This window comes from Oryctolagus cuniculus, chromosome 1 (genome assembly GCF_964237555.1).
Source record: "Oryctolagus cuniculus chromosome 1, mOryCun1.1, whole genome shotgun sequence".
NCBI classification, from domain to species: Eukaryota; Metazoa; Chordata; class Mammalia; order Lagomorpha; family Leporidae; genus Oryctolagus; species Oryctolagus cuniculus.
The window spans coordinates 17251733-17264765 of NC_091432.1; the positions used below are offsets into that span (position 1 = coordinate 17251733).

The following is a 13033-nucleotide window of genomic DNA, read 5'->3' on the forward strand; positions in this document are numbered from 1 at the left end:
ATATGGGTGAAACTTTCCTGAAACAGTTGAAAACCATTAAGCTATAAATCAGTTAAACAGATATGAGGCAGCATAGTAAAACTAAAAAAAGAAAGTCTTATGAACATATTGCATTTAGGAAAATAAAAAGGCTAAAATCATTTCTGAAAGTAGTAGTGACACATATAAGATAAGGGAATAAGACCTCCACAATGCTAAATGAGAATGACTATCAACACAGAATTATATATAAACTTTAAAACTTTAAAAATGAGGGCAAAATGCAGATATTTTTCTTACTAAGTGGGAAAACTTGGAAAACTGTGTGATGCATCAAATTCCACCAGACAGAAATCTAAAGAATGATCTTCAGGAAGAAGAGAAAAGCTCTGTAATGGAAAAAGGACATTCTGGGGGTAATGAGGGCTAATGTAAAGGGGAATTTTGGGTGTCAATCAACCTGAATAAAAACTATACTTTAATAAACAAAAAAAGAGGAATGTGGTGAAATTAAATTCATTTGCATAATAATTTAAAAAAAAACTGAGCAACTTTTTGTTTTTTCAGAAGCAGAGCTCAATGGTAAAAGCCTTAGGAGAGAAATATCTTAGTTGACAACATAAGAACATAGAAATATCTTGGAAAAATCTTCATAAACACTGACCAAACGAATATACTTTCTATACTAATATTAGGAAGCAAAAAGGAGATCTCAAGAAAAGATGTGTTTCCAGAGATAATTTTTTTGGTTTTTTTTCAACTTTTATTTAAGAAATATAAATTTCCAAAGTACAACTTTTGAATTATAGCAGCTTTTTCCCCATAACCTCCCTCTGACCCTCAACTCCTATCTTATTTAGACAAGGTCATAGTCAAAGTGGAAGTTCTCTCCTCCCTTCAGAGAAAGGTACCTCCTTCTTTGATGGCCCGTTCTTTCTACTGGGATCTCACTCACAGAGATCTTTCATTTAGTTGTTTTTTGTTTGTTTGTTTGTTTTTGCCAGAGTGTCTTGGCTTTCCATGCCTAGGAAACTCTTAAGGGCTTTTTATCCAGATCCGAATGATTTAAGGGCTGATTCTGAGGCCAGAGCACTGTTTAGGGCATTTGTCATTCTGAGTCTGCTGAGCATCCCACTTCCCACGTAGGATCATTCTCTCCTTTTTAGTTCTATCAATTATTATTAGTAGACACTGGTCATATTTATGTAATCCCTTGACACTTAATCCTATCTTTTTGAACAATTATGAATTTAAACTCATCACTTTAACAAGTAAGATGGCATTGGTACATGCCACCTTTATGGGATTGAATTGGAATCCCCTGGCACGTTTCTAGCTCTACCTTTAGGGGTAAGTCTGAGTGAGTATGTGCCGAACTGTGCATCTCCCTCTCTTATTCCCACTCTTATATTTAACAGAGATGACCTTTCAGTTAATTTTAAACGCCTAAGAATAATTATGTGTTAAGTAATGACTTCAACCAATGGTATTCAGTATACCAAAAAATTACTAAAAGGAAAACAATAGTAAGTTGTTCCTCTACAGTCAGGACAATGCTGACCAAGACATTTTTCTCATAGTGTTCATTTACTTCAACAGGTTTCCTTTTAGATGCTCAGTTAGTTGTCACTGATCAGGGAGAATATATGATATTTGTCCCTTTGGGACTGGTTAATTCACTCAGCATGATGTGTTCCAGATTCCTCCATTTTGTTGCAAATGACCAGATTTCATTGGATTTTTTACTGCTGTATAGTACTCTATACAGTAAATATCCCATAATTTCTTTATACCGCCTTCTATTGATGGGCATTTGTGTTGATTCCATGTATTAGCTACTGTGAATTGAGCTGCAATAAACACTGAGGTGCACAGCTCTTTTATTTGCCAATTTAATTTCCTTTGGGTAAATTCCAAGGAGTGGGATGGCTGGATTGTATGGTAGGGTATATTCAGGTTTCTGAGGAATTTCCAAACTGTCTTTCATTGTGGCTTTACCAGTTTGCATTCCCACCAACATTGGGTTAGTGTCCCTTTTTCTCCACATCCTCACCAGCATCTGTTGTTAGTTGATTTCTGAATGTGAGCCATTCTAACTGGGGTGAGGTGAACCCTCATTGTGGATTTGATCTGCATTTCCATGATGTCTAGTGATCCTGAACAATTTTTCATGTGTCTGTTGGCCATTTGGATTTTCTCTTTTGAAAAATGTCTATTACGGTCCTTGGCCCATCTCTTAAGTGTGTTGTTTGTTTTGCTATTGTGGAGTTACTTGATCTCTTTGTAGATTCTGGTTATTATACCTTTATCAGTTGTATGATTTACAAATATTGTTTCCCATTCTGTCAATTGTCTATTCACTTCCTGATTGTTTCTTTTGCAGTACAGAAACTTCTCAATTTGATATAATCCCAATTGTTAATTTGGCTTTGACTGCCTGTGTCAAAAGCCAACTAACTAAAAAAAGCTAGTTTTTTTCCAAGAAGTCTTTTCCTGTGCCTATATTTTGCAGGGTTTCTCTGATGTTCTGTAATAATTTGATGGTGTCGGGTCATAGATTTAGATTTTTTTATTTTTTTAACTTTTATTTAATGAATATAAATTTCCAAAGTACAGCTTATGGATTACAATGGCTTCCCCCCCCCATAACTTCCCTCCCACCCACAACCCTCCCCTTTCCCACTCCCTCTCCCCTTCCATTCACATCAAGATTCATTTTCGTTTCTCTTTATATACAGAAGATCAGTTTAGCATACATTAAGTAAAGATTTCAACAGTTTGCTCCCACACAGAAACATAAAGTAAAAAATACTGTTTGAGTACTAGTTATAGCATTAAATCTCAATGTACAGCACACTAAGGACAAAGATCCTACATGAGGAATAAGTGCACAGTGACTCCTGTTGTTGACTTAACAAATTGACACTCTTGTTTATAGCATCAGTAATCACCCTCAGCTCTTGTCATGAGCTGCCAAGGCTATGGAAGCCTTTTGAGTTCACCGACTCTTATCTTATATAGACAAGGTCATAGTCAAAGTGGAAGTTCTCTCCTCCCTTCAGAGAAAGGTACCTCCTTCTTCTTTGATGACCCATTCTTTCCACCGGGATCTCACTAGTGGAGATGTTTCATCTAGGTTTTTGTTTTTGTTTTTGTTTTTGTTTTTGTTTTCCACAGAGTGTCTTGGCTTTCCATGCCTGAAATACTCTCATGGGCTTTTCAACCGGATCCACATGCCTTAAGGGCTGATTCTGAGGCCAGAGTGCTGTTTAGGACATCTGCCATTCTATGGGTCTGCTGTGTATCTCACTTCCCATGTTGGATCATTCTCTCCCTTTTTGATTCTATCAGCTAGTATTTGCAGACACTATTCTTGTTTATGTGATCCCTTTGGTTCTTAGTCCTATAATTATGATCAATTGTGAACAGAAATTGATCACTGGGACTAGTGAGATAGCATTGGTACATGCCACCTTGATGGGATTGAATTCGAATCCCCTGGTATGTTTCTAACTCTACCGTTTGAGGTAAGTCAGCTTGAGCATGTCCCGAATTGCACATCTCTTCCCTCTCTTATTCCCACTCTTACATTTAACAGTGATCACTTTTCAGTTAAGTTTCACCACTTAAGAAGAATTGTGTATTGATTACAGTATTCAACCAAAAGTATTAAGTAGAACAAACAAACAAAATACTAAGAGGGATAACATATCAAGTTGCTCATCAACAGTCAGGGTGAGGGCTGATCAAGTCACCGTTTCTCCTAGTGTTCATTTCACTTTAACAGGTTTCCTTTTTGGTGCTCAGTTAGTTGTCACCTATCAGGGAGAACAAGTGGTATTTGTCCCTTTGGGATTGGCTTATTGCACTCAGCATGATGTTTTCCAAATTCCTAACAGGGATCACTTTTCAGTTAAAATTTAAACACCTAAGAATAATTGTGTGTTAATTACAGAGATCAACAATGGTAATAGAACAAAAAAATACTAAAATGGATAAAGTATTACATTTTCCATCAACCGTCAGGACAAGAGCTGATCAAGTCACTGTTTCTCATAGTGTCTATTTCATTTCAACAAGTTTCCCCTTTGGTGCTCAGTTAGTTGTCGCCTTCAGGGAGAACACATGATATTTGTTCCTTTGGGACTGGCTTCATTCACTCAGCATGATGTTTTCCAAATTCCTCCATCTTGTTGCAAATGACCGGGTTTCGTTGTTTTTGACTGCTGTATAGCATTCTATAGAGTACATGTCCCATAATTTCTTTATCCCATCTACTGTATATGGGCATTTGGGTTGCTTACAGGTCTTAGCTATTGTGAATTTAGCTGCAATAAACATTAATGTGCAGACAGCTTGTTTGTTTGCCAATTTCATTTCCATTGGGTAAATTCCAAGGAGTGGGATGGCTGGGTTGAATGGTAGGGTTATATTCAGGTTTCTGAGGAATCTCCAGACTGACTTCCATAGTGGCTTAACCAATTTGCATTCCCACCAACAGTGGGTTAGTGTCCCTTTTTCCCCACATCCTCTCCAGCATCTCTTGTTGGTAGATTTCTGAATGTGAGCCATTCTAACCGGGGTGAGGTGAAACCTCATTGTGGTTTTGATTTGCATTTCCCTGATTGCTAGTGATCTGGAACATTTTTTCATGTTTCTTTTGGCCATTTGGATTTCCTCTTTTGTAAAATGTCTATTGAGGTCCTTGGCCCATCTCTTAAGTGGGTTGTTTGTTTTGATGTTGTGGAGTTTCTTGATCTTGTACAACAAAAACAAAGCTGGAGGCATCACAATACCAGATTTCAGGACATACTACAGTGCAGTTGTAATCAAAGCAGCATGGTACTCGTACAGAAACAGATGGATAGACCAATGGAACAGAATTGAAACACCAGAAATCAATCCAAACATCTACAGCCAACTCATACTTGATCAAGGATCCAAAACCAATCCCTGGAGTAAGGACAGTCTAATCCATAAATGGTGCTGGGAAAATATGATTTCCATGTGCAGAATCATGAAGCAAGACCCCTACCTCTCACCTTACACAAAAATTCACTCAGCATGGAGTAAAGACTTAAATCTACTACCTGACACCATCAAATTATTAGAGAGCCTTGGAAAAACCCTGCAAGATATAGGTACCGGCAATGACTTCTTGGAAAACACCCCAGAAGCACAGGCAGTCAAAGCCAAAATTAACATTTGGGATTGCATCAAATTGAGAAGTTTCTGTACTGCAAAAGAAACAGTCAGGAAAGTGAAGAGACAACCGACAGAATGGGAAAATATATTTGCAAACTATGCAACTGATAGAGGGTTGATAACCAGAATCTACAAAGATTTAGATCTTTAATCCATTTTGAGTGGATTTTTATGTATGGTGTAAGGTAGGGGTCTTGCTTCATGATTCTGCACGTGGAAATCCAGTTTTCCCAGCACCATTTGTTGAATAAACTGTTCTTTGCTCCAGGAGTTGGTTTTAGATCCCTGATCAAATATAAGTTGGCTGTAGATTTTTGGATTGATTTCTGGTGTTTCAATTCTGTTCCATTGTTCTATCCATCTGTTTCTGTACCAGTACCATGCTGTTTTGATTACAACTGCCCTGTAGTATGTCCTGAAATCTGGTATTGTGCTGCCTCCAGTTTTTTGTTGTTGTTATACAGGATTGCTTAAAGGGAGACTTAGACTCCAATAAAATAGTACTGGGGGACTTCAATACTCCACTTTCAGAAATAGACAGATCAACCAAACAGAAGATAAATAAGGTAACAGCAGATTTAATCGACACTATACCCCAAATGGATCTAACAGGTATCTACAGAACTTTTCAACCTACACTTGAAGAATACACATTCTTCTCAGCAGTACATGGAACCTACTCTAGGGCTGACCACACAATAGGCCAAAAAGCAAGTCTCAGCATATTCAAAAAAATCAAAATCATATCATGCATCTTCTCAGACCACAATGGAATAAAGCTGGAAATCAGCATGTCAGGAATCTCTAGAGCATATACAAACACATGGAGACTGAACAACATGCTCCTGAATGAATGGTAAGTCTTGGAATAAATCGAAAGGGAAATCAGAAACTTTCTGGAAGTAAATGAGGATAACAACACAACATATCAAAACTTATGAGATACAACAAAAGCAGTGTTAAGAGGAGAGTTTATAGCAATAGGTGCCTACGTCAAGAAATTGGAAAGAAACCAAAAAATGAGCTATCAATGCACCTCAAGGATCTAGAAAAAGTACAGCAAACCAAACCCAAAACTAGTGGTAGAAAGGAAATAATAAAAATTAGAAATTAAATCAACAAATTAAATCCAAAAAATACAGCAGATCAGCAAAATGAAGAGAATGTTTTTTGAAAAAATAAACAAAAATGAAACAACCTTGGCAGAACTAACCAAAAAAAGGAGAAGACCAAAATTAATGAAATTAGATAAGAAAAAGGGAATGTAACAATAGACACCACAGGATATAAAGTCAAAACACAAAAGTCAACAGTCTTTATATAGGCAGACATGTCTGAAAATGAACTTCTAAAATCAATACCATTCACAGTAACTACAAAAAGTCTCAAGTACTTCAGAATAACTTTAACCAAGGATGTCAACAAGCTCTATGAGGAGAATTACAAAATTTTAAAGAAAGAAATAGAAAATACAAAAAACTTGAAAAATATTCCATGTTCATGGGTTGCAAGTACCAACATCATCAAAATATCCATTCTTTTAAAACAATTTACATATTCAAAGTGATACACATCAAAATGCCAGAAATTCTTCTCAGAAATAGAAAAATGAAGCAGAAACACAGGAGACCACAAATAGCTAAAACAATCTTGTGAAAAAAAAAAAAAAAAACAAAGTCAGAGGCATCACAACACCAGGTTTCTAGTCATACTGCAAAGCAGTTATATTCAAAAAAGTTGATATTCATACAAAAACAGAAGAATAGACAGATGGAAAAAAATTGAAACACCAGAAATCAATCAAAGCATCTACAACCAACTTATATTTGACCAAAGAGCCAAAACCAATCCCTGGAGCAAGGAGAGTCTCTTCAAAAAATGGTGCTGTGAAAACTGCATTTCCACATGCAGAAGTATGATGCAAGACTTCTACTTTACATCTTACACAAAATCCACTAAAAATGGATTAAAGATCTAAATCTATGACCTGATATATTCAAATGATTAGAGAACATTGGGGATACTCTGCAATCCATGGCACAGGCAAAGAGTTCTTGGAAAAGATCCCAGAGGCACAGATAGTCAAATCCAACATTAACAAATGTGATTACATCAAATTGAGAAGTTTCTGTACTGAAAAAAAAAAAAAAAAAAAAAACCTCAGTGAAGTGAAGAAGTAATTGACAGAATGGGAGAAATTATTTGCAAGCAATGCAACTGATAAAAGATTAATAAACAGAATTCGCAAATAGGACAGGAAACTCCACAACAACAAAACAAATAACCAAGAGATTGGCAAAGGACTTAAACAGACATTTTTTCAAAAAAAGAAATTCAAATGGCCAACAGACACATGGAAAAATGCTCAGGATCACCAGTTGTCAGGGAAATGCAAATCAAAACCACAATGAGGTTTCATCTCTGCCCAGTTAAAATGGCTTACATACAGAAATCAACAAACAACAGTTGATGTTAGAGGATGTGGGGAAAAGATATCTTAATCCACTGCTAGTGGAAATGCAAACTGATAAAGCCACCATGGAAGACAGCATGGAGATGCCTCAGAAATCTGGATAGAGACCTACAATATGAACCAGCCATACCACTGCTGGGAACTTACCCAAGGGTAATGAAATCAGTAAATATAAAGTTGTCTGCACTCCCGTATTTTTGTAGTTCATTTCAAAATAGCTGAGATATGGAATCAACCTAAAGGCCCATCAACCAAAGACTGAATAAAGAAATTATTGGATATATACACTAGGAATACTACACAATGGTTAAAAAAATGAAATTCTGTCATTTGCTACAAAATGAATAAATTGGGAAAACATCATACTTAGTGAAATAAGCCAATCCCAAAAGGACAAATACCATATGTGCTCCCTGGTCTGTGAGAACTATTAGAGCACCTAAAAGAAAATCTGTAGAAGTGAATTCACACCTTGACAAGGGATGACTTGAGCTGTGCTTGTCTTGACTGTTGTTGAGGAACATCTTCTCTTTGTGTGTGTGTGTGTGTGTGTGTGTTTTCTTCATACTATTTGTTGAACTCTTTACTTAACATAGAGTCAGCTCTTAAACACATCCTGATTTGGCTGAAAAGCCCATGAGGATATTTCAGGCGTGAAAAGCTATGACACTTGGCAAAAAATGTTCTACATGAAGGATCTCTGTGAGTGAGACTCCAGTGGTAAGAATTTGTTATCAAATAGGATGTGCTTTTCTCTGAAGGGAGGAGAGAATATCCACTTTGCTTATGCCCTTGTCTGCATACAAAGTTGGTGGATTCAAAAAGTTCCCAAGCCTAGGCAGCTCATGTCAAGAGCCTCAGGTGATCACTGACATCATACATAAGAGTGTTGATTGTTAAATTGACAACGGGAGTCACTCTGCACTAAAACTCCATGCAGTAGTCTGTCCTTAATGAATTGCACTATGAAAATTAACTTTAAAACTTGTTCTCAAACAGTTGTGTGTGTGTGTGTGTGTGTGTGTGTGAAAATTATTGAAATCTTTATTTAGTATGGAGATGATCTTCTGTTCACAAAGTTAATTGACACTGAATCTTAATGGAGAATGGTACTGGGAATTGGAGAGGGAGGAGGTCAGGTTGGAGAGTATTAGTGGGAGGGCAGGTATAGTGGAAAGAATAACTATATTCCTAAAGCTATGCTTATGATATTAATATTTCTTAAAAAATAAATTAACTAAAAAAAATCCTGTCCCCAGCTAGTTTAATTAAACATAAGAATGTTCAGGAGCTACACTGTGATCTAAATGACTTAGACACATATTCTACCTATAGGAGTAGGACAATTGCTCTAGATATATAGCATAAGGTCAAACACATTGTAGGTCCATAATTTGGTCGGCGTATACAAAATCTATCATATCCTATGTGGTAAAGAACTCCACTGTAATATAAAGATGAGAAATTCATTTCTTACAGATTTATCCTCAGCTATAACAAATGCTATGAAATTTTAAATCGATTAATTTGCTCAAGACATATATTTTACCAGAAGATTCCTTTCAAAAATTTTAAATTTAAGATATCAATCTCTTGGTCAAGTTCTATTAGGTAAGATTTTTTTCATATGCGAGATGGGTACCATGGCTCAAAACAGGAAGAGATTTTTCACAACTCACCATTAAAATGACAATGAAATTTTAGGGGCTGGTGTTGAGACATAGCAGACAAAGCCAAAACTTGAAACACAGCACCCATATCAGTGCATCAGTTGGAGTTGCATCTGCCCTACTTCCAATTCAGCTCACTGCTAATACACTTGAGAAAACAGGGGAAGATGGCCCAAGTATTGAAGTCCCTGCTACGCACGTATGAGACTGAGATGGAGTTCCAGGCTTCTGACTTTATCCTTGCCCAGATATTTAGGAAATGAACCAGCAGATGGAAAATTTGTCTTTCTATCTGCCTCTCCCACTCTCTCTTTCACTCTGTCTTTCAAATAAATATAATAAAACTTTTTGAAAGACAGGTAAATCACTTTGGTTATGCATATCTTAATTAGTTTAATTGATTTACTATAAAATATACATGGATCAAAACATCACATTGAATCACTTAAGGATTTACAAGGATTATTTGCCAATTAAAAATAAATTAAAATTTTATAAAGAAAGAAACTTAAAGAACTTTTCGAACATAAACCAAAAGTTTATTTCACCAAACATTTTTCACACAAAATTGCACATAGAAGATATTGATCCCATGCAGTCCTCTTGGGCTCTAAAGGAAATAACATATCCCATTTAGAGAAACATTAATTTATATGGCTGCTTCAGGATATTAGGCTATGTAAACAAAGGGAAAGCTAATACAGCTTATAGGCACTGTAACCAGAGGGATTGCTAATAAAGCTGTAGTCATGGACAGTGAGTCTTTCTGGTTTCTGTGAGGACTGAATATCATGTTCCATGAGTGACATACAGCCTGCTACCCACTGTGGTTACTTTTTTACTCCAAAGTTTCCTCATAGCATTTTTCATTTCTGCATTCCTCAGAGTATAGATGAAAGGGTTCAACATGGGAGTTATGAAAGTAAAAACCACAGTTACGTATTTATCAATGGGAAGGTTCAAACTGGGCCTAGCATAGAGAAAGATACAAGGGACAAAAAATAAAATAACCACAGTGATGTGGGATGCACAGGTGTAGAGAGCTTTGTGTTTCCTTTCCAATCCATGAGATTTAAGGGAGTGTAATATGACCCCATAGGAAACTAAGAGAATGAAGAAGGTGACAGAGCAAATTGCGCCTCCATTAGCTATCATACAAAGTCCAATGAGGTAGGTATCAGTGCAAGCAAGTTTCAACAAGGGATACATATCACATGCAAAGTTATCAATGACATTGGGGCCACAGTAAGGAAGCTGATAAACAAAGAGAAATTGAACCAATGAGTGGAAGAATCCTACAGTCCAGGCCACCAGCAGCATGAGAACACACACACGCCGATTCATGATGGTCAGATAGTGAAGAGGTCTGCAGATGGCCACATATCTGTCATAGGCCATCTCCACCAAAAGAATGACTTCAGCACCTGCAAATAAATGACCAAGAAAAACTTGGGTCATACATGCCTGGAAAGAAATGGTCTTCTTCTCATAGAACAAGTCTACAATCATTTTGGGAGCAATGGCTGTAGAGTAGACAGTATCCATAAAAGATAAATTAGCCAGGAACAGGTACATGGGGGATCCCAGAGACTGGCTGAACATAATTGTCACCACAATGAGAAGATTTCCCATAACTGTCACAACATAGATGAGTAGAAACATAACAAATAGAACTTTCTGCCCCTCTGGGTTCTGCGTGAGCCCCAGAAGGATAAACTCAGTCACATTGTTCCTATTTTCCATGTATTGTTCTGAAGGTGTTGAGCTCGGGTATCAAAGCCTGCAAAGAGAACAACAATAAGCCTGAGAGGATCACAACTCTATGTCAAAAATGTAGTGCCTTACTCAGTAACAATTCCACTCTGGAGCCTCACAGAGAGCAGCTCTCTAGAATATTAGGGCTTAGAGTCTCCTCCCATAAGTACTGTATGCATTTTCACAGATTTCTTATTTCTATCAAAATAATGAGACTTTCATATTCTAGCTGGTAGATTTAAGTGGGTTGTCTAGATCTGAGAAAAGATCTATACTCATCAAGACTGTAGCTTTCTTAATGTCAGGATTTCCAGCAAAAAAGCATGTAACTGAATATCATTATTTCATGTGTTATAAGCCAGACACAGAATGACAAATATCACAAGTACTCTCTTACATTTGGATGTCTGAAAAAAGTGATAGTTTTGAAATTAGAAGTGGTTTATAGAGATCTGGAAGGGTTTTGTGGGAGGGAAAAATAGAGATTGAATACCACATTCCAAAATACCATCAGATAGAAAATACTTCTAGTGGTCCACAGTACGGTGGAATAACACGTGATATATACTGCATAAAAAGCTGAAAGAGAGGATTTGTTAGGCTCAAAACAAAAAGAAAACATAAAGGCTAGGTGACTGGTTTATTAGTTTATGCAATGTATTTGCATATATCTATAAATATGTATTATTAAATATATATTAAGGAGTGCACTGTACTCCATAAAAATTTGCAAGAATAACATGTTGACTAATTTTTTTTAAAAATAAACATTTTAAATGATGATGATGATGTTGCTGTTATCTACTTAGTTTTTTTCATATGAACAGCTCTAAGCAAATTCAATGAACTACATTTTCCTATTTAAAAAAATAGAAAGCTTTTTTTTTTTTTTTTCAAAATATCGCTTGCCAAAATGGCCTTTTTGGCATCATTCATCATTTTGTTTTTTGAAGGCTTTTTTGGTTTTTTGGAATCTTCCATGAAAACAACCTCATCTTTATTTACATAGTTATATAAAATAATATCTGATATATGCAACAAAAATTATAGGCTAATGTACAGATATTTGCCTTTCTGTGACACTTCACTATGAGCTCCTAGACTCTAAAAACAACACAGTCACAGCAATTAAGGAAACAGGCCTGCAGTTAGTGTTCATTAAATGCTCACTAAATTTTATTATATTAAATTTAATTTCAAAGCTCATCCGAGAGCTACTGAGAAAAGATAAACTACTAAATTATCCCCAGCTGGCAGTCAGTATAAGCAATATGGGTTTTTGACAACACACATCCACACAAACACACACACATACACACACACACAAAACAATACTGAATCACAATTAGGTTACTAGGGACAAAATGCATAAATCAATGCAGAAAGCACTGTGTAGACTTTTTTTTTCTATTTTGCAAATTGGCCTGTAACTGATTATGACTAACCCTGGGTAAATTTAGAATCTAAAAATAAAGGCTTTAAGCAGAATTTTCATACATTAGAAAGAATTCTATACTCACAATCAGAATATTAGTTGACTCAGGCTCAGTCATTGAGAAAATCATGTCTTGCCTTTTATTCCTTATTAGAAATTTTATGGTCTGTCCTAATCACGGGCTTCCAGATTGTTTCATTGAAACAAGTTTATCCAAAATAATATAACATTTTGGCTGAGAAATAATTTTTGTGTTGATTAGCCTGAGTTAGCATGTGCTAGCAAAAATAAGCAGGTGCAGCCATCCTAACATCAGAGAAAACAGATTTTAACACAAAACCTGTTAAAAGAGAAAAAGGCATTTTATAATGATCAAGGGATCAATTCAACAGGAAGATGTGACTGCGGTAAATACATATGAACACAATACCAGGGGCTGGGCGTTTAAAACAAATATTAATGCATATAAAAGTAGACATAGACTCCAATACAATAATATAGGGAGAATTCAACACC

General features: G+C 36.1%; 1 protein-coding gene across 1 annotated transcript; it reads right to left on the reverse strand.

The window, feature by feature from the left end:
• Window positions 1-10111: 10111 nt before the first annotated feature.
• Window positions 10112-12829, reverse strand: LOC100353584 (olfactory receptor 4A15-like). The gene is made up of 2 exons (XM_070062158.1): window positions 12603-12829; window positions 10112-11107 (listed from the first exon to the last, which is right to left on the reverse strand). The coding sequence occupies exon 2, from the start codon at window positions 11068-11070 to the stop codon at window positions 10117-10119; it is 954 nt and encodes a 317-aa protein (XP_069918259.1). The 5' UTR covers window positions 11071-11107; window positions 12603-12829; the 3' UTR covers window positions 10112-10116.
• Window positions 12830-13033: the final 204 nt, after the last annotated feature.